This window comes from Carassius gibelio, chromosome B20 (assembly GCF_023724105.1).
Source record: "Carassius gibelio isolate Cgi1373 ecotype wild population from Czech Republic chromosome B20, carGib1.2-hapl.c, whole genome shotgun sequence".
NCBI lineage: Eukaryota > Metazoa > Chordata > Actinopteri > Cypriniformes > Cyprinidae > Carassius > Carassius gibelio.
In genome coordinates, this window is record NC_068415.1 from 6,305,447 (window position 1) to 6,328,053 (window position 22,607).

General features: G+C 35.9%; 1 protein-coding gene across 1 annotated transcript in view; it reads right to left on the reverse strand.

The window, feature by feature from the left end:
- The window catches only part of tbc1d32 (TBC1 domain family, member 32), a 37,970-nt gene extending 15,472 nt beyond the window's left edge, over window positions 1-22,498 (reverse strand). The window contains exons 1-28 of the mRNA XM_052586596.1: window positions 22,270-22,498; window positions 21,545-21,778; window positions 21,293-21,454; window positions 20,162-20,339; window positions 19,945-20,016; window positions 19,715-19,840; window positions 19,111-19,189; window positions 18,898-19,001; window positions 18,717-18,778; window positions 18,472-18,622; window positions 17,683-17,742; window positions 17,247-17,349; window positions 15,947-16,084; window positions 15,757-15,846; window positions 14,794-14,936; window positions 13,928-14,055; window positions 13,344-13,545; window positions 12,042-12,121; window positions 11,737-11,875; window positions 10,976-11,063; window positions 10,560-10,678; window positions 10,006-10,125; window positions 9,144-9,232; window positions 4,068-4,190; window positions 3,745-3,853; window positions 2,275-2,368; window positions 1,604-1,729; window positions 238-321 (exon numbers count right to left, since the gene is read on the reverse strand). Coding sequence (XP_052442556.1) covers window positions 238-321; window positions 1,604-1,729; window positions 2,275-2,368; window positions 3,745-3,853; window positions 4,068-4,190; window positions 9,144-9,232; window positions 10,006-10,125; window positions 10,560-10,678; window positions 10,976-11,063; window positions 11,737-11,875; window positions 12,042-12,121; window positions 13,344-13,545; window positions 13,928-14,055; window positions 14,794-14,936; window positions 15,757-15,846; window positions 15,947-16,084; window positions 17,247-17,349; window positions 17,683-17,742; window positions 18,472-18,622; window positions 18,717-18,778; window positions 18,898-19,001; window positions 19,111-19,189; window positions 19,715-19,840; window positions 19,945-20,016; window positions 20,162-20,339; window positions 21,293-21,454; window positions 21,545-21,699 — 3,124 coding nt within the window. The 5' untranslated portion in view covers window positions 21,700-21,778; window positions 22,270-22,498. The remainder of the gene's footprint in view (window positions 1-237; window positions 322-1,603; window positions 1,730-2,274; window positions 2,369-3,744; window positions 3,854-4,067; window positions 4,191-9,143; window positions 9,233-10,005; window positions 10,126-10,559; window positions 10,679-10,975; window positions 11,064-11,736; window positions 11,876-12,041; window positions 12,122-13,343; window positions 13,546-13,927; window positions 14,056-14,793; window positions 14,937-15,756; window positions 15,847-15,946; window positions 16,085-17,246; window positions 17,350-17,682; window positions 17,743-18,471; window positions 18,623-18,716; window positions 18,779-18,897; window positions 19,002-19,110; window positions 19,190-19,714; window positions 19,841-19,944; window positions 20,017-20,161; window positions 20,340-21,292; window positions 21,455-21,544; window positions 21,779-22,269) is intronic.
- Between the last annotated feature and the right edge of the window lie 109 nt (window positions 22,499-22,607).

Here is a 22,607-nt window from a genome sequence, read left to right on the forward strand (position 1 = left end):
TGGTAACTTGTTTGCCACGTAGCAATAAAAAAATATACGAAAAACCTTGATTATTCTGGTTAGTCACATTGTACTGCTATTATTTTGAACAATACTGTATATATATATATATATATCCTTGCGTGTTTTTTTATTCCATATATGCCCTCTGAAGTGAATGATCTCATTGTGAACTGTTTACAAGTTGGTCACATAAAAAAAGAAAAAGAAATAAACATTAAAGTGGTGTTGACTGACCTTTATATTCTGCTGGTGGAAAGAAGCAGTCAGTGGATGAAGACGAGAGATGCAGCACGACCCTCTCCAAAAAATCAGCAAGAACTGTGAGAGAAAAGATATGTGAACCGTCAAGACAATTTCCTTTGAAATCAAACCTCAAATCTCCAGCAAAAGACCCTCTTTCATATAAGGAGACGATGCTAGAGAAATCAGAGAATGTCTTGAGCTACAGTACACTGAGTTTACTTTCATGAAAAAGTTTACTTGTAATCTAATTTCTTTAGTGTTGCACGTATTTTCCTGTTTGTTGAAATGCATAACTCCAGCAATGCTTAAAACTCAGGCTGCACAGTGAGAAAATATGAGTGACTGTTAATTGAATATCACTTTAATTAAGACAGAAAAGCCTAACACAGTGTTATACTGAATCAGAGATTGGCAGGCATACAGTAACAGCATGTACTAAGACACTGGCCAATGGTAAACATTCAAAATATAACAAAGTCCTTGAAATACTTTACTATCTTAATCCAGAAAACACACATTCAAAGGGTTTTACAGCTCTATTATTAATATACTGAAAAAACAACAACAATTGTCTATAAAGTCTGTGGAAATCAGAAGGCAAATTTCAAGGAAAAAAATTAATTCAAATCACTTTGTTCTAAAAACAAGTGTGCACTTCATATTGTAAATTATCTATTCTGAATTTACAGAAATTGGTCTGCATAAATTGATAAGTTTTATTTTCCAAAATAAATAAAAGTTGGAACATATAATGCAACAGAGCTGTTTTGAGCTTTTCTTTATCATTTTATTTGTTTTTCCTCCAGCAGTCATAATTTAGTTTTTTCATGACTATTTTCCACTATCTCTCTGACCCTTAAAATTAAACAGGCCGTTTTGTGCTGTTGTGCCTTTAGGTCCTCTATGTAAATGCCCTGTTTGCATGTGAAATGAGTAACAACACTGACTCACGAGCTGCGGCTTTGCTGTCAAACTCAATATAGTTTGTGCAAGCCCCATCCTTCAACAACAGCCTCTTAGCAAAGCCTGCATTGCATTATGACAGGATCACGAAACAATTTGCTCTGAAAATTGCTGCTGAAAAGAATAGGATTGTAGTAGGACAGGATAGCTGCTGAAAAGGATGGGATACTGTTCATTCTTCTGGCGTTAAGAAGAAGGGTCAGGGCCTGAGACCCTCTTATTGGTTATTCTATATCATCCTTATTCCCTCACGGCGACCGGCCAAACATATTGTTTTAAACAGATATCTTATTCCTCATTTTGACCCCTTCAAATGCAGTAAAACTTCAGTATAAGATTAGAGAAGCTGGGCATCTTGCTGTGAATTTCAGACAGAGCTGAATGTGGGTCATACCGTATCCAGTGAGGGTGTTTGACTTTGTAGCCATGATCTTGCAGAACTGTCTCCTGCAGTCTTCCATCCAGCTAGCATCTCTCTCTGTTTCTTTAGACGAGGCCAACAAAGCACAGATCTCTGACTCTGAGAAGAAACCGTGTTCATTTTTAACAGTCGAAATGATTGTCTTCTGGCAAAAACATTTGAACAAAAGTACACAACAAATGCATTTACTTATTACATGCCCTTTGGCAATCTGTGACTTTGACTTGTAACTACTAACTGTATAACTTCTTGGCCTTCAAAATAACAATACACTGTCTCAAGCCTAACATTTAAAGACAGGCCGAAATAAACACCACTGAGGCACTGAATAGGCCTTCATCCACATACTGATGCTTCTTCCTGAAGGAAGGGTGTTTTCTAGATGTTAAGAACCTCTAGACTCTATTTATTGAGCTGGAAAAAGCTGTCACATTGAAATTAAGATGTATAGCTGTAACAGTAAAGAAGAGAAATGAGTCTGTCATAAAGAGAGAATGTGTCCTTGAAGTTACTACAAAGCAGAACCATGTAAAACACTGAATTAAACTAACAGTTAAATAAGAGAATTGCTTTCATAAATTACATAAATATCACATAACTCATATATACAGTAGTATCTAATTCTTTAAACAGACTGTTCTTACCCTGTTTATTGCGTAGAGTCTTGGGCATGTCGAGGATGTAATATTTAGGCAGGGGGTATGTAGACACCATTGGCCATGGGTAAGGGTCATTCCCCTATGGGAAAGATGGGGCACTCTCCATAAATATGGTATACTGTGGTTTCCAATTATAATTATTTTTTAACCTACAGGAGGCACAATCGCATGGTCTTATTAACTTTTAAGCTATTAAGGTATATAACATAACTTTGTACAATGTAATTTTGTCATATTATGTTGAACTGTTATTTAATGTGTTGCAGAAAAATAGTAAAGACTAGATTAATGATACTGAAAATTCTGCTTTCCCATCACAGGAATAAATTATATTTCTCACAATACAGTAATTACTGTTTTACCGTTCATGATCAAATAAATGCAACCTTCGTGAGCTTAAGAAACTTTCAAAAACATAAAAAAAAAAAAAATAATTGTAGTGTAGTAACTGTAGTGGATTTTAAATTATTTTAATTTAATTTTAATTTGGTAAAACATGATACAGTAGCCGTATCATAGTTGTGAGCACAACACTGTTACCACATAAACATTTTTCGAATATATGGAGAAAACACATTTATCTTCACACTAACCTTCGGTCTAAAACAAGCCAGACACTAGCACCGGATGACAGCTTATTCAGGGAATTGTTTTTCTAAAAGCATTCCATTTCATTGTGCCAAACCACATTTTTTTTATTCTTACAATAATAAATATTTATTGCAGTTTCAAATCAAGAGTCTAATTTCAGTATAAAACACATGAAAAACAAAGGAATAGCAGGGCCCTGTTTGTCAAACACAAAAGTGTGCAGGTTTATTTTTAGCTCCAGTCGTTGCAATCACCTAAAGATGTGTTGAGTCATCAACCAGAGCCTTATCCTATATGTCATGAATGTCATATTCTGTCATCACTCAAACTTTCACATACGCATCTACTGCCTTGTTTACAAATCTCTTTACATTACAAGAGAGGCTTTATCTGCAAAGCTCTTTTTAAAAGCATAATTTTGGTTTCCTCACATGAATCCTGAGACATCTGATATACATTCTACATAAGGCAACTGCCAATGCAGCAGTAAACCCCTCCATGGAGTTTATGTTGATATATGAATACTGATATATTAGACCCTATTTAGTTTTCTCACATTCAAAACATAGGATGAAGATAAGGCATCTAAAACTAGAATATTGACTGGGGCCTATTACAATGACCGCAAAATTGTAAAAAGCATCCTGCATTCAGTAACGTATTAAATCTCATTTCACATACCTTTTCCGAACTGAATATCCAATATAAAACTGCTTTTAAATAGTAAAATAATGTGTATTGCAACCAAATTACATCTGGTGGCATTTTGCTTCCGTGGTATTATATCTACAACATGATCAACTCAACACAGTTTATTGTACTATACATACAATAGATAAGGAAGGAAAAGGGAGATGCTCTCACTCTCTGCAGGGCTCTGGGAGGAAGTCTCCTCTCAGATGGGCCACCAACTGTACCGATTCGAACAAGGATATGGTTTCTTTCCACAGACAGTCCATCAATGATGAATTCCCTGAAGAACAAACAATATACAGAATCAATATATACTGTATCTAAAGTATGCTCACATTGTTAATTCAAATGATGTACAGTAGCCTACAGTAAATAAAAAAAAAAGTTTTTTAAATCTATTACTTTTGGAAAGTGACTGTTGGTTGACTCTGAATTAGTGTGTCGTGCTGAACTACATTCAAGTAAATAAAGGAAAGTGAGAGACGGTCACTCACCCTTCACCTGAGGGCGGCTCTGTAACATTGTCCCTCTGACCCTGCAGCAGTAACTCAGAGAGGTTATACTGAGACTCCAGCAGAAGAAAAGAATCCAGGTTACAGCACAGCACGCTCAAGAGCCTGAAAGAGCACAGATGAAACAGAGAAGTGTGTACCGGAAAACAACTAACAAGCAACATTACTTCAATTTTACATAGCTGAAAAGTGCAAAAATGCTTGTTTTTCATCTCCCAAAATCTTTAGCAATCCATCTTCAAGACAGTAGCAAAAAACTATGACATTTGCCTTTAAAATCAGACGTGGAGCATCATTTTAATGTCAATTCAGATCAAGTTTACAGCCAGCAGTAGTTGTGTGTACACTATTGGAGAATATTACATTTAAACTCCATGACGCATTACCAGGGAAATTAGCATGAAAGCTGTGAGAGTAATAAATCATGAAATCCTGCACTGGACTGATGAGATGAAGATATTCGGTGTGAGTGGAAAACAGTATAGTGACACACATCCGTTCTGGAGAAGCCAGAGGGACTGAGCTGCTAGAATGGTGAGGTGACACAGATTTTCCTCTCTAATGGTTTCTAATGATGGGATTCAATGCGGCTGAGCAAAGCTGATTGTCGAGGGTTTTCAATGCAGCCATTAAATGGCACTGTACTGTGACAGAGATTGAATCAGTGCAGCATCAGCGCTTCGTTTGAAGCTAAAAACTACAACCGTTTTCAATCTACATTTTCTTAATACAAACTCCATCTACTGTAAAGGTAGAAACTCTAGCTGTGTGCCTATTTGCATACTATACTATTCCCAAAACTATGCACCTTGGAAAATAAATACTGAGCATGCAGTGTTCAAGTATTAGCATACTACCACACTGTATCACTGAGACTGGATGCAACTGTTTTATAACCTTGCTACAGCACCTTAAAATTCATAAATCATTTTTTTATGTTTAAATTCTCCTATCTCAGCTTAAAAATGCATAGCCAACTATAAACCATTTGCAGGTAGGTGGAAAGAGCAAAAATGGCATGTTTAAAGGAGTAGATTAATTCATAAACGTCATGACTCATTAGTAGACATTACCTATGTCTAAAGTTCACGTTTGTTCTCGATCATTAGACATGATGTTATAATGCCTGAAACCAGTTAACTGGAGATGTGCCTTCAGACAAAACCTCTGGCTAAGCCTTAGCTCTTGACGCAGTCTCTTCTCTGCTAATGGACAGCGGCTGTGATCACAAGAGTGAACTGTCCAAAGCATAATAACTGTCAGATGTTTGGATACTGATAATCCTAACAGCACTCAGCTCTTCAAAGTCTGGGCAATGCTATATGTATTGACGCTCCACTGATGAAAGATTCTGTGATGCAACACAAAGGCCAGAAGATTTTAGATTAGATTCACAATTGCAAGAGAAACGAATTTCGATAATCTATTATGTGTCAGAAATACATCAGCAGTGGTAATAAGCCTAAAATTTAAACATTTGTACATCACATGTGAGTAATTTTAACAAACGGGAGCTCATACAAAACGCATGTTATTTTTTTTATTAGTACTGTCCTGAGTAAGCTATTTTACATAAAATGTTTACATTTAGTCCACAAGACACAAAAATAATTAAAATAGCCCCATTCAAAAGTTTGTGGACCCTCTAATGTGTATGGTTACCTGGATGATCCATGAAAGTTTTTTGTTTTGTGATGGTTGTTCATGAGTCCCTTGTTTGTCCTGAACAGTTAAACTGAGCACCGTTCTTCAGAAAAATCCTTCATTTCCTTTGGAATCTTAAGTTTTCCAACATCTCTTGCATATTTGAACCCTTTCCAGCAGTGACTGTATGATATTGAGCTCCATCTTTTCACATTGAGGACAATTGACGGACTCAAACACAACTACTAAAAAAAGGTTCAAACATCCACTGATGCTCCTGAAGGAAACACGGTGCATTAAGAGCCAGGGGGTGTAAACGTTTGAACAGGATGAAGATGTCCATATTTTTCTATTTATTTCTCCATTTAGTAGTGCCCTTCGAAAGCAAAAGAAGATATGTGCATGTTTCCCAGAAAACAAATTAAGTACAATTTATGTGTATCCTTAAATTCAAAAGTTTTCACCCCCGGCTCTTAATGCATCGTGTTTCCTTCAAGAATATTAGTGAAGAAAACATCTTGATATGTAAAATATCTTAGACAGGACAGTACTACATACAAAATAACATGCATTTTGTATGATCTCTCTTATTTTGTTAAAATTACTCACATTTTCACAGATTCTGCAAGAATCTATAGACAGTCTACAGTCTATATTAAAAGATTTTAATACATTATCTATTAACATAGGTTATAATAATATATAATTACATCAGATAATATATATTCCTGTCATGGCAAAGCAGAATTTTCAGCACCCATTACTCAGTTACTACATCAATGTTTACATTTTTATCTTAAAGAAAAATCTAACACCTTTACAGGTCGGATACATAACTAACAAAACTGGTTAACCACAAATATTTTAATATTGCATAATCTCAAATCTGACACAAGGGGGCGATTTACACACCCGGAGTAACTGAGCAGCATGCTGATATTTCGCAAACACAAGAGTGTGGGATTGGTTCATATATATGTGGTTCTCTCCACAGACACAACAGTCACCGACCCATGTCCAAGAACTCATGTTGTTTTATGTGCCTGTTCACCTGCCAACAGCCAGATATCTCGATTCATAAACCAAATAGGTCCCTAAAATTCATCTTGGTCTCCTATTCCTAGATCGAGGCTCCATTGCAGAGGAGATCGAGCCTTCGCTGTTACTCGTCCTAGTCTATGGAACAATTTACCAGCTTCTTATTAAATTAACACTAAATTAATTACTGAATTAACATCTTTTTTCAATAGCTTTTATCTAGCCAAGTCAATTGTTTTGTTATATTGTGTTTTGCTGTTTTATGGTTTCTTATTTGTATAATGAGTAACTGTATTAAATCTGGCTGTGGTTATCATTACTCCAGGCAATGTCATCCGTTTAATCTTGTTAGCGGAAATCACAGTTTACGGTTACTTTAAGAGTTATCTTAGATAAGTAGACAAGAATTCAAAAGAATGAACCTTGACTCATTTCTGGTTGCTGGTTAGCTTGCAGTATGTGCTGATCAAACACTGTGTGGATGTTTTCTGAGACTTCCTTCCTCTGGAATGATGTAACCTAGTGGATGTGGGCAGATAACTGGAAGGTTGCTGGGGAATGGTAATATTACTTATTTAGTAAACAGACTTGAAGATTTCCCTGTGCAGATTTCGCAACGTATTCAAGTTGGTCATGTGGATTCACCACACTGAACAGAGGAAAGTTGCTTGGTTTGAAAGTGATCTCTGTATTAGCTGTGCTTCATACATCATTATTGACAAAAGGCACCCCCCCCCACCCCCACTCAGTTTCATGGAATTTTACTAATGTGACAACACCTTTATCTAAGGACCAGACCATCATCACACACATTTTTTTCTTCAGAAAATCGAGTTAGTAATTGATACTTCCTCTTTATTTCTCTGTATTACTCTCCTTCAATTCATCTCACTAACTTTTGAATGCATTATTATGAACTGTTCTAGATAAACTGGGTAATTATGAAAATGCTACATTTACATATATTTTTACCAGAATATGCCTGAGGATCTCACTCTGGTCTATCTCATACCTTACATCTTGACTTTATTAAGGGAAAGACAACAAAACTAACATGACAGCAACAAATGAACAGCACTCAGTTTCATCATCGCAATCGATCTTTAGATTGCCAAAGGCAACTTCCTCTGCACTGAGGCGAAATGCCATATAAAGATTTAGATTCAGGCGGAATAACACAAACACACGCTAAGAAACACACACAATGTTTATTTAAAATCTCAATCAAAATTGAGATGTTAATCCAAGATCTCAGCTGTCATGCTCCACAGTGTGAATTCAAATGATTTGAATACTCAAGAAAGACACCTTTTCGTATCCATTACATTTTTACATTTAAATAGATAACCTAATCTTCTGAGATTGAAAAAACTTGTTGTACTCCACCTCAGTGGTTCTCAACAGGGAAAAACAAAGCTGAACCAAATAATAACTTCTGCTGTCAAAGGCCATACATCGTATTGACCTCTACAGTATTTTGGCGCTGGACTAATTAAGTAGATGCCAGCATTGGCAGGTTGCTTTGGAATCTCCTCATCCATGAAAAGCACCAATAAAACTACACGAGACAAACTAAAACACGATAAAATAAATAAGCTCACTAACTGAGAGCGTAAACATGGTTTACGCTGACCACAATGCGTTTTTTCTAATGAGAAACCAGCATGAAACCACTGAAAGTCTGATGAGTTTTTCAAAAACAACAGGATCTGAGCACACAGTGAATCAGCAAAAAAGAGAGCCTATATAAAATTCAGGTTCTATCATGTAATAAATAATATAGTTGAGCTGTTCATGGTAATATTAATACATTATTTTTACTACTACCTTGTTCCTTATACTCAAATAATTTTTCTTTTTAGAGTCCTAGATTCAGGTTTCTAAAAAAGGCTCTTTATGAAATGTGGTGATATTGACATAATCCTTTTTAATATAAATACCACTGGTAAGGGAAATAATCGCCACAGCACTGTTTATCTATGTAAATCTGATCTCAGCCTGTGGTAAGTGATCTAAAGAGCTAACCCCATTCTGTTTCTTAAAAAACAGAATTTATTTTTAAACTACGGTAATTCCTTGATACGTGCTGACCGAATGCATCAACAGTGCTCCTTTTAAATGAGTAGGTAGATTACACCAGTCTTTCAATTCTACTTCCTTTGAGAGCCTGAGAACTTGTTCATATCTTGGTATCACCCTGTCTGGCATTAATTCAGAATAATCATAGCACAGAGAACACAAAGGGCTGAATCAATCAGCCACTGATCCCCAGAGAAAAAAGGCTAATCAGATAATAGAGCTCTATAAGGACCCTCTATCAGTTCTGTGCCCTTCCTGTTCATTTACTGGTAGAGAGGACTGAACTATTGATCTTACCTCAGGCCAAACGTGTGGGACTGCTCATAGTTGAAAAGGGAGTGAATCTTTGCGTCAGAGTTAATAATGATGAGGCGGTCCATCAGGTCCTGACGGGAAGAGTGAGTGAGTGATTATCAAAAATGCATGATTTCAAAATAATTGTTACAAGGACCACAGCTAGTCCTGGGATGTGTGGTACATCATAGATCAAAGTCTGCCCTCAAACTGTCATAATTAGAACTGCAAATAAAGAAAATCTGAGCTTAAACAATCACATTCATTACATATATGAATACATTTTAAATCATGACTTATTCTTGTATGGCAAAGCTGAATTTTAGCAGACATTATTGTGTGCACAAGATCCTTTAGAAATCATTCTAATATGCTGATCTGGTGCTCAAGAAACACATATATACATACATATATTATATATATATATATATTTTTTTTTTTTTCTTTTTTTTTTTATTATTATTATTATTATTATTATTATTATTAACTACACTTGAAAACAGCTGCATATTTATTTTATTTTTTATCTTTTTTGTAGAAACAGTGAAACATTTTACTAGGATTCTCTGATCAATAGAAAGTTCAAAAGATTAGGATTTATTGGAAGCAGATTTTTCTATAACCTGTCACTTTTGATCAGTGTAACATCAGTTAATATTCACTTTATTCTGAATATATATATTTTTTAATTGTAGTGTATATATACTATGGATAACTCTCTACCTTTAGTCTGCTTGTACTGAGTAATCACTCAATAAATCAAGATCAGTGAACAGACTGTGGACGGCTCATGATTGTGGGTTGAGACTAGACATGTAGGCCAGTATTGGTTTGAGACGCAGACTGTCCAGTCTATTGTACTCACTATAACTGCTGTGGCCATCTCTCTCAGATTGTACTCGGTCTTATTAGGAAGCGCTTGATGTCCCAGCAGCTCCCACACAGCGTGAGGTGAAGAAAGCAGATTGACTAGAGAGAGGAAGGACTGCGCACACACACAACAATTACTACAGCTCACTCATAACCACTTTGAAATAGACACTCTAAAAAATATATTATTTATATTTTCGGCCAAATAATGTAAGAGGAATTTACTTTTTTTTTTTTAAGGCTTATAAGCTTTTATCAAAATGTATTAATTTGCCACTGGTTAATGTTAATCAAGTAAAATGAGTTGTGAATGCAATTTCATGTTGACTTTCAAGTGGTCGGTGGTTGATTGTGTGCACTTCTCCTAAAATGATTTATTTATGGAATTACTCAGTGTAGCTTCTACAGGCACACTGTGGAAACTGGAAATCAGAGCCTTATCTAAATCCATAAAATCTCAATGAAGCATGTCATTTGCTTCTAAATAACTGTAAATAGCAAAGCATTACTGAATATTTATTGCAAGGTAAATAGTGGGGGAGTCATAACCTTGAGGCAGCTCCTGTCAATAGGGTCCATTGGAGTAGATTTTGGATGGACCACCCTTACATCCTCTCGACCACATTCCAAGGCTGACCACAGCTCCACCACAATCGTCTGGACAAATCCTGTAAATCCGCTCAAAGTTTAACTAGTTTAACAGCATCAGATCCTAATTTCCATGTTAAAACATTAGCCTCTGTTTTAAGCAATGCTGTCTCAGTAAATAATGTCATGTACAAGCCCTAAATCAATATAGTAACAGGAAATGTAATGATTGCAGAAACACTAACAGTGTAAAATACATTCAGAAAATGTTTAACATGACCTTTGCTGTTTGAATCTATAAGGAGAAAATGTAGAAGATGCTGCTCTTAACTCTCAAGATGGACATTAAATTGATCATAAATGAGTCTTCTAGCTACCTGAGCTTTGCAAGGCCGTGATGCCTGGGGCTGTAGCGGCCACCTGGGTCACCATCACACCGTAACCAAACTTCTCACACCTGCTGACCTGAGAACATTAGACATTAGAGAAAGAATGGAGGAAATACACAGTAATAGGTTATCTTTCTGAGTCTAGCAACTTCTCAAATAATAATGACATTCATTGTGCCCCGTGACAACCGAGTAGACACAAGCAATAAAACAAATGCTTGCTACAAATTGTTTATACATTTTTTTTTTTACCAGATTTGTATTTTCCTAATTAAAATAAGTAATGCTTGCACATGCAAGACTCATTACCACTATACTAGGGCACTTTGCAGTGTTGCTACATATATTATAAGATAAAACAATATGTTGACCACCATATTGAGATCACATGATCATCATCAGATCCAACAGCAAAATATAGACAAAAATATGTATTGTTATCACAGGTAAAATTGTTTATTTTATATAATGTAATTCATGTTATTGCAAACCTCTACTTATTTTTGGAAGACATCTTGAAGAATTTTGGTAACCAATTTTGGTTCCAAATTGACAACACTTTTTTTGGTCATACAATCAAAGTCAATGGGAAATTAAACTGTTTTATCACTAACATCTTTTAGAAGAAACTGAAGGACTTGAGGGTGAGTAAATGATCCCAGAATTATCTTTTTTGGGTGGACTATCGTATCACTAGCCACTTAATATCAGAATAAAGCACTTTTGAAAGTGGCATCTGGTTTTAATACCTGTAGTTTTTTGGTAAATCTTGAGAACATGTAGGTGACGCACTCATTGATGGCTCCGGTCTGTTGGAGGAGCAGCAGTCCTTTTGGTGTGGCAGCGAAATTCAGCAGATTGTCCAACAGCATCTCTTCCCAGGCCACCCTGCAGAACAAAGACAAAAGATTCAGCATGAATGCACATTTTTTCTTGTTCTTGTTGATTTATTTCCACAAAACAGCGCTGGCAGGCCAAGCTCAAGTTTAGCACAGAAATAAACAGCTTGTGTAGGAACAAGAGAACACTGGAGGCGTGATGGAGGCATACTCACACGCTCTGCAGCTCCTGGGAAGTGATCACTGGGGGAGCTCCAGGAACAGGAGTGGGAACTCTCTCCGACACGGAGCTTGTCTGCGGGGGAAGAGAATTTACTGTCAGGCTGGACTGCTACACGCCATTTATACCCTTCGCCTAAATAATGAAGACGACGCGTTGAATGCAAAGTTGATTCTTCACACCGCTCCAACTCGCCCTTATGAAGGCAGGGGAACCCCGGGAGGTTTCATTACTGACGGCGCATCACTTTACTGCTTCTTATGTATTCTACAAATCCTCTTCACACAGCCCACAGAAAAGGACGTAGTTCTTCCAAAATGATTACTGTTTTGCTTGGGGAACATACACTGTATGTAGGCTGTAAATCTGCTGTCCACACAAAGTTGAAAAGGCAACTTTCCATGTTTTGTCTCACTAAACATGTTTTAGTGAAATGCTATTATGAATTAATAAACAAACAAAAAAAAAAATATTTGAACACAAATTAAGTTTTAAGCTGTGTGCCAAGAGATACACTACTGATTAAAAGTTTGGGGTCAGCAAGTTTTTGATTTATTTAATTTTTCCCATTATTATTTATCTATTTAAAGAAAAAAGAAAGAAAATAATTTCATATTCAAAAAGCATACATTCCATTTGTTAAAAGTGACAGTCACTTATAATGCTACAAAAAATTTCTATTTCAAATAAATGCTGTTATTTTGAACCATTTATTTGGTATTTATTTTTGATTCCACAAAAATACTAAGCACAACTGTTTTCAAGATAATAATCACATCGGGTGATTGTTTTGATTCAATAAATGCAGCCTTGATGAACAAAGCAGACTTTTAAAATCATTTGAAAAAAAATCTTATGGAAATTTTGAACAGCAGTGCATTTGTCAGTATGAGACAGGGAGGGGTCAGATTCCCAGACAAAAATTCATCAGACAATTTAGTAGATGATGTGTTCCAGTCAGTGATAAGCATGACAACATCAAGGACAGATTACACAAGTTACTTTACGGTTAAAGGATTGCTTTTTAAAGTCACCAAAAACTCTGTGCCACTGACCCCATAACATTAATACAACCACAGAGCACCAAAAGACTAAATATGATGAAATTCTGGATTTTTTATAATCACTGACGGGATAACCGAACATCTATAGGTTTAAAGCCCACAAGGGCATGACAGTCCACTCCATTTTAATTGAAAGGGTCTACCTCTGTTGTTATTTTATTGTAAGTCTGGAATGAACAGTCAACTAAAGAGTAAACTGAATAAGTGAGGCTGCTAGTGTGTATAAAGGTCACCGTTCTCCAGGCTTTAGCGATGCACTCATGCAGGCTGTATGGCCGTAGGACTTGCAGCCCCTCGCAGGTGTTGTACATCTGCCGACAGACAAAGATGAAGGCCCCGCTCACACCAGGAGGAATCTCCAGCTCGCTGAACACATGCAGCTCTTTTGCCAGCAGCCTCTGGGTAAACTGTACCACCACATGTGCTGCTGAAATACTGTGAAAATAACAAAATATTACAAAACAGTGATATAATACCATATTAAAAATACTTGGACCTCTGAATAGTTTTAAACTGCACTTTTAACTGCTGAAATTGGTTTTTCCAAATGAATTGTGGTACAACTGTATTCAATGACAACCTGGGCTATGCTATGCTATGCTATTCTATTCACATTTTGTTTCTTTTACAAAGTATGCTACAACTCATCTCACTGAAGACACAGGTGTCAAAGGTTCCCTTCTTTTATTAAGAAACTCATTCTTTCATCTATGCATGTTGATGATATATATGGCACAAGTGCCGACTAGTTCGAGGTGACACTAGCAGGAAGAAGAAATAATGAACGTAACCTGAGAGCAATATTAGATTTACTTACCTTTCACCCTCGGCCGAGACGAGATTTCTGTCATAAAGCAGGAGTGATAAACCTCGTTCGGTGCTAGCGATCCTCGCCAGCGTGTCTGCTATGTGAGTCAAGGCACTTTCTAGGGAATTTAATTTGGGCTGCAACAAAAGACAAATTGAAAATCCTGGGGGTGAACAGTATAATGCATATAAAAGGCTGCAGATGAGGTCTCTGATTAGATGTTATATGTAAGGTTACTCTTTTATTTCAATATTTAAATTAACAGGCTTCTTCTGTAGTGCTACATCTAAAAAAAAAAAAAAAATTAAAATGTATGTTTATGTTTTCCTTGAAGATACATCATGGAAATGGCATCAGCTCCTTTCTTATATGTGCTGTCACAAAGTTAGCATGGAATCGATCGTGTTATTTTACATTATATATAATAGATTGTTTTGTTCTATTTTTTAAATAAATTCAACAAGGATGCATTGAATTGATCTAATGTGATAATGAAGACTTCTTTCAACAACCAATAACAAAAAAATGTTATAGCTGCACTCTAATATGTATATACTGAATTAAATGTATATACTGTGGCTACACAGGAAATTGTTGTTTCAATGTTAAAATAGATTAATAAAATCCAATGGAACTGATGTCATGTTAACAAATTCTTCCCATGTTAGTATTTCAATTGCTATAAAGTATTCAGCAACTTTTCTTTTTGCGGGAGTGTGAACTACAGTACTTGTGAAGACTGCGTTTTTCATGTCAATTCAATGTAATTTTTTTAATTATATAAAACTGTAGAGTAGGGCCTAGTTTAGAATGATTTCATAATCATGTCTAGACTCTTGATTACGTGCTGAAGGGAGTGTTCACGTTGTGCTGACCAGCTTTCCTTTGAGCAGGGAGATAACAGGAGCCAGCAGAGTTTCTATGACAGGGACCTGGTAGAGACACTCCACAGCACACTCAGTGCGGTCACACAGGGTCCTTAACACCTCCATCACAAGATTAGTGGGGGACAGGGAGTCTAGAGAATACACACAAACAAAGACACACATACACACGTCTGTGAAAACTTGTTAGGAGCTTCAGGACACCTTGTTTGTTATCGGCCTTAAGTGTTACTGCAGAGCTCAGTTAATGAATGATTTAAAGTACTGCACAAACTGCCCAATAAGAAAAAGAAATGGGAAAAAAAAAAAACATAGCCTCTCTCTAAAAAATTATGTGCTTCAATATGTGATTTGTGCTTTATGCTACCTGGTTAAAGCCTGGTTCACCTGAAAATGAGAATTCTATCATCATATACACCAAATTTGTAAGACTTTCTTTCCACTGTGGAACCCAAAATGAGAAATGCTGAATAATCTGAGGGTCAATGTTTTCGATGCAACTACAATAGATGGGGATTGAAGGTTTCAAACATTAAAAGGGACATGGATATTATTCAAAAAGGCATTTTTTTTTTTCGTGTTCCATGCTAGACAGAAAGTCATATAGGTTTGGAATGACACAAGATTGAGTAAACGATGACAGATTAATATTTTTAACTAATTAATAATCAGTCCCACATAATAATATGCTGTAACTAAGTTTTCTTGATAAGACTGAGTCATTTATTTTCCCAGAGAAGTGAGGGACATTAACCAGAAGAAGATATAATAAAAGTTTATCCTGGCACTAACAGTAATGTCACTATGAGATGGTTGATTTGACACACCCACATCAGCACTAACATCTACATAAAAAGTCATAAAGATCCCATGCTTAGACTTTAAGACACAGGCGTGGTTGATTCTGAGCTAGAGTCGATCAGAATTGATTTCTCTAGTATTCTTATAACGCACCTGCATGTGTCATCTCACCGCAGGATGGTTTTGGGTGTTGGTACATGATATTGATCAGAATCACCACCAAGTCGGTCAAAGTTACCGGATCTGAAACAGACAACAAATGTAGAGATAGTTTAGTGAGTCAGAGTTGTTCTTCTCAAACATTATCCACAATCTGAGTATGTTTCCTCCCCTCTGAACCTACCTCTCCGCTTCTTCACTTTAATGGGAAAAAGTTTCCTTCCATTAGTGTACATCACAAGCCTCCCGAGCACACACAGCGAGTGAATGAAGTAAACAAACTCCAGCTCTTTAGAAGTGTAGAGAGTTCTCCGAGCAGGGCCTGAGGGGCAAAACACAAGAACATCTCATTCTTAGAGCATGCTCTAAATGGATTCAGTCATTTGCATGTGACCTCCTGTTTCTAAATTAGCACTGAAATCTTAAAAAAAAACCTGAGAGCAGAAAGGTTGAATATTTAAAAAGCATTAGAGAACAAGTGGAGTGGTTAGGATTATTTTTCTGAATTCCATAATCAGAAGAAAGAAATTAAATACTGCTTCAAATTTATAAACCAATTAAATAATATTTTGTAAATAGAAAAGCATAAAGATAAATATTTTTAATTTAATTTTAAATAAAATAAAAAAATATTCTGAGTTTTTTAATGTAATTCTCATGACAAATTACAGTAAGTACATTTCCTCCAATGGCTCCCATAATGCCAAAAAGTTATTCTCCAAACCGTAATTATGATTTTTGAGTACTGATATATGATGGTATACCACGTTTGATTTATGCTGATTAAAATAAATAAACTGCAATCATCTAATCGGAATCCTCATTATGAGCAGAAGTAAATTTAAACAAGCAACATTAAAATGTCTGTACGTTAAACAACTGAGAATTTGTGAATGGAAATGTGCTGAATTGCCATGATAATGATGGAATATCTTTTTTTCCTTTATTTAAATGTCATCTGTATGTTTCTATGATATTCACCAGTTAGATATTTTACAAGTGTTTTGACCTTTTAAAGATAAGGTAGATTGATTCCACTGAAATGTGACATCTGAAATTTGTTGTAATACTATACGAGTAACTAAAGTGACTGTGAAACAAACATAAACTGACCCTGATTACAGAAACTAGATAAGCATCTTTTGAATACTGCTGATGTGTTATGAATGTTTTACAGCTGTGGGTGGTTTGAAAGTCTGATTGCTATGGCTGGTGAATACAGCAGAAGATCAAGTACATACTGTGTGCTTGCTTTGGTGATTTGTTTTTGTTTTTCATGTGAATTTTCCAACTACAATACAGAATCAGAATTCTCGTAAAGCTCTTTCACTATCCACAAATTCTTGGAATTATCTCTGGCAATGATAATCTAGCTAGTTGACCATGAGAGGACAGTCTGTAGCAGCATACAGGGGAACATAAGCCATCTGTCAGATAAAGTATGAGACTCCATGTGCACATTGTGGGTAAAAGTTCAGCCGTACCAATCTGCTGATGTTCAAGGCTGTGGATAATTTCCAAGGTTTCTTCTCTAACTGCATCACAGGAATCGAAGTAATAAATGCACTGCTGCAGAGCATTAACAATCTGGGGAAAAGGATCCATAAAATCCATTATTAATTACTTGAATACATTATATCATTAGCACTGAAAGAAAAACTGTCCATTTCACCAATTACATTTAAACTAATCTGAAATTTAAGACAGTGAATGTTGATTATGTTCGGAATAGAAAATTATAATACGACAAAATAACTTATAATTTCTACAATGTACAGAATGAATACTGTGCTATTGCATATTTTAGATGTACATCGTTAAAACATGCTCATAAAATCACGTGACAACAATGTAGTGTAATATTTTTTTATAGTCTACTATAGTTTTTACTGCATGGTATAACTACATGGTGTAACTCACCAAAGTCTTGTATTTCCTCTCCAGAAGTCTTAAGACAACAGTTCTGCTGTAGTAGCCATGCTAGGAGACAATAATTTGACATCCGTTTTAACAGAATTACATACTGTATACATTATTTTACAGGAAATGTACCTAAACAACCTGAAAAAAGGTAAATATACTTGAAAAGCAAAACTGAATTTCAGAGTAAACTAAACTGAATGTTTTCCTGTTTTAAGTGTAAAAGACCTGTTCATACCAAGAACAATAAATAATACTCAAAGTTTTAAAATACAGACTATAACGACAAAATTGTCAGGCAAAAAAAAAAAAAATAATTAAAATTGAAGTGACATTCAGCCAAGTATGGTGACCCATACTCAGAATTAGTTGTCTGCATTTAACCCATCCAAAGTGCACACACACAGAGCAGTGAACACACACACACCGTGAACACACACCCGGAGCAGTGGGCAGTCATTTCTGCTGCGGTGCCCGGGGAGCAGTTGGGGGTTTAATGCCTTGCTCAAGGGAACCTAAGATGTGTTATTGCTGGCCCGAGATTCGAACCCACAACCCTAGGATTAGGAGTCAAACTCTCTAACCACTAGGCCACGAGTTCCTGCACTAACGACCCTTAAAACATTATGACTAATGTAGTTATTGTTATAAGACAAATCAACTCAAGATATATTCCTTTGTTTTAATGAAAAAAAAATAAAGTTAAAATTCAAAAATACTTATTTCGAAAATGGTATGTGCGTTTAGTTTTTTTGGTTTTGTTTATTCTTTGATAAAACCTTGGCTCACCATCCATTTCTTAAACCAGGTGGCTTTGATATCTAGCAGAGAGATTAAGTGTATAGGCTCTAGGGATTTTTCTGAGCCGGGGCTGCTCATGCCCTGTTCAGAATGCAGAGCGAGAAGAGAGAGGGTGTTCTCAATGATTTCCTCCATGTACCTAGAGCACAAGGGGAACAAAAATCATTTCTATTTAAGCCAATCTGACACAATAAAGACACAGCATACAATATTTGGGAAATGTGAACGCTCACTTCTCAGGATGGCGTATCCAAAATGTTGTCACCTCCTTCTGAAAGTCATTTATTAATCTCATCTAGAATGACCAGAAAGAAGCTCATCTTTATACAAGCAAGCAAAACTTTATTCATATTTGTATCCAAGCTAGCTAAACTTTACTTCCCTTCATTCATAGGAGGAGGAAATGTCACATACTTGTTTGAGGAGACGGGCCATATCTGGTCTGTTCGCATCAATACTTGTAGAGCCGCTGGGAAAACTCAACTTATGGTAGAGGAAATGAGCCTCCAAGCTTTTAGCTGAAGAGAGATGTTGACACCGTTGACACTGACGGACTGACGTTCACATACTGTACATACTGAATATTAAAAGATACTTCATACTGCTAAAATAAGGTTAATCTATTACCTATGGTACTGTAGATATCCTTAGTCACATTTAATGGAGAAGAGGAAAATGTTTTTGCAAAAAACTGAAGGACTTTATCCTGTGAAAGCACAACATGTTAACAACAGTGTTATTTAGGATCATCCTGATAATATGTATTAATTCATATTCTGAATTTGTTTTTATTTTTGATCACATTTTATTACAGTTTAATTCTTTATGTGTTTCTATTTTTTTCTATATAGTTTATATTATTAATAAAATGTATATAGTATATATTTCACTTAGTTTCAGTTACTGGAGTACACCAATTTAAACTTAAATAAAACGTTTATTTTTTTTCTAATAAGTTTTATTTTACTTCAGTTAATTATTTTATTTCAAGTAATGATTTTTTACATGTTTTTAGTTTTAGTTGATTATAACAACCCTGGTTCACAATACTTATATTAAAGTAATACTGTTAGTAGAATAGGTCATGGCCTCCCATTTTCACATGACACCTCTTCTCTGTCAACTGCTTGTAAATGTTGGCCCTTGTATTTCCACATTAAGCAGCTAAGGAAACTGTTTTGTTGTTCAGGGTATGGCTAAGGTCAGTGCTTATTTAGCACTTATCTCTTACGCTGAGCTCAGGGTCAGGGTCAGTGAGTGCAGCAGAGAGATTTCGGCGCAGGCCAGTCCAGCTTTCACAGCTCAGGACATCAGAGGGAGGGGCATAGCACAAAGACTGCAAAGCTTCCAAGCGAACCTGCAATTAAACAGTCCAGGATGACCACATCACCTCTGAATCAGAATGACTGTTCTCTTTCTACAATTGAAACTATGGGAAGTGGGTGTGTCAATAGATTTCACCTCTCGTGGTCTACCGGGGTCAAGCTTCTCGGCGATGACTTGAAGTTGTTCATGCTTGATAAATGCATAGCTCTGCGTGTTGAAATCATTTAGTGATTAAGTTTATGGTATGAATGTACAGTCATAGAGTGAAAAAGGCTGAGATAATCACAATGATAGGCTTGTCCAAGAAACAATAGAAGCCTCTGTAACATATCTGAACTTATATAACAACAACCTGATTGAATGAAGAGTCACTGTCAGAGCAGTTGTCAGTGTAATGACTGCTTGACTGCTCATGTTGGCTCTTCCTGTCCATTTCCTCTTTCTTCAGCTGATCTTCCTCAAATTTATTGATCAGTGATTCCACAACCACCATCATGGTCTGTTTCAAAGTCTGCATCATCTGTTTATACCTACAGATAAAAAAAAAAAAAAAAAAAAACACATACGATGTACTTAACTACCCATACTCGGAGATATCGCCGAAACAATAAAAACAGAAATCACTCCCATGAATCAGTCATAATATCATAATCAAGTTACGACAGTAACGGAATGCATTTACTTGAGTATTGTATTGTATTTTTATTTTTTTATTATAGGCTGAGTTTTATCCGATTTTGAATCCATTCAAGTGATCTCTGGGTCTGGTGGTAGTACTTCTTGCTTAGCATAGATCATTGAATCTGATTAGACCGTTAGCATCTAGCTCAAAAATGACCAAAGAGTTTCAATAGTTTTCCTATTTAAAACTTGACTCTTCTGTAGTTACATCATGTACTAACGCAGACTACCTTTTTTATATTATGTAAATGATTGGCAAGCACAAGAACAAATGTTTTTTTTTTTCTTACCTACCCCTAACTTTATTGTACTTATATATATATATATCCTCTTGTTGGCAGATTAATTTATGTAATTTGCAATGCTTTATGGGATCCATAGTTAATTTTATCCTATAAGACATTATTTACATAGTCTTGAGCCTGTTCTCTGTTTAAAATCAGTGACTGTAATGTTGTTATTTATTCGGAAGATGGCTAGTCTGATTCATGGCTTAGAATTTTTATTGAAAGAGCTTTGAAAATATTTATGGAGAAAATTATGTGAAATGATTTTTGCATCATGAAATGAGAAAGTGAAGTGTTTAAGAAAACATCTTATTAGTTACATCGGGAAAACACATGGTACGTTGACTTTCATCACAGCATTACATCATTATTTTCATTTTCAAAAGATTCCTGACAATATTTACTTTCTCCGTTGCATTGGTTCAGATATGTTTGCATCATGCAGTGAGCAAACATCCACAAAAACATCTTATAAAAAATAAACACTTGGTAACCAGAGTCATAAAAACACATACTGTGCGGACTCCCTAGTCCTCTTCGTAACAGCGTGGACCAGGGTGTCCTGTCCCGGCCCAATAGCATGACCATCACCCCTGGTGAAATTCTCAGTCTCTTCTTCAATAACAGTTCCTAAACTGCTCTCTACATATGCCCGCAGGTACTTCACAAATTCATAGCTGGAAAACAGAGAGAGGTCATGAAAACAGATCAAACAAACAGTAATCACAATCAGGCTTAACATGTACTGGAAGAAAAAGGTCTCTCACTTATGAAAGTTCTTGTCAGTTTCCTCCAAATGAAGCAAAATCTCCTCCGCACATTCTACTGATGGTGCTCCTGAGATTCTATCTTTGACACTTTTCAGGAGCTCTCGCAGCAGGCTCTGGAGCTCCGCCTCATCCTCGCTGGAGAACTGAGACATCGCTTCTCAGGGGTGTGATCAGCTCTTCTCTACAGGGGGTCTCCTTGTGAAACAAGGTGCTAAGTAAGGTGTGCTTGACCTGTAGTAACAATGGTGGGAAGTATAGACAATCTATGCGTTATATATTCCCACAAAGTTTAGATTCCTGGAATGATTTTGAAGGATTGTTTGCTGCTTTTCCTTTGGTATCGGACACATTCCATAATACAGTAAAATAAACAATACTTTTTAAAGATCAAATTAATATGTAGCTACAAATTGCATTTGTCTATAAAACTAATTTCAAACATGAAAGCCATTTCCAAATCTTAAGAAACATAGAATCATGTCTTGTGTGCTCAAATTTGATTGGTTTATCTACATACACAAGGCTACCTAATATCCCTAATAATATCAAACATGGATACACTGATAATAACATTTAGGCTACATCATATCCCATCCCATGTCATTAAATATCATGTAAGTACTTAAACTTGAGATGTTCAGAATTCAACTGTTGGTATTAAGCTTATATTTTCTCATAAAGAAATATAGATTACACATACAGCTCACAGTTTCAAACATTACCTGCAATAATTTCACATCATGTCCAAACAGCTGAGCTACGTCGCTTCCATAACATTAAAAATCTTTCATAATCAGTCGTTTCATAAAGCACGGCGCTGTGTATAAATCAGCTTAGCATCTGTTAGCACTACACGTTTCTATGGAAACAAGCCCAGCTGAGCTAAATCATCCGCATTAAAACACCCGTTATTTGCAAAACATTACCTTCACAGTGCAACCGTAAGAATATATCCGGTGTCTAAACGTTTACGTTAGCGAATACTGTAAAAAATAAATAATATAAAACCGCAGAAATACGAATAAAGGTGATGTTTGCATTTGTGTGACGCTGACTGAAA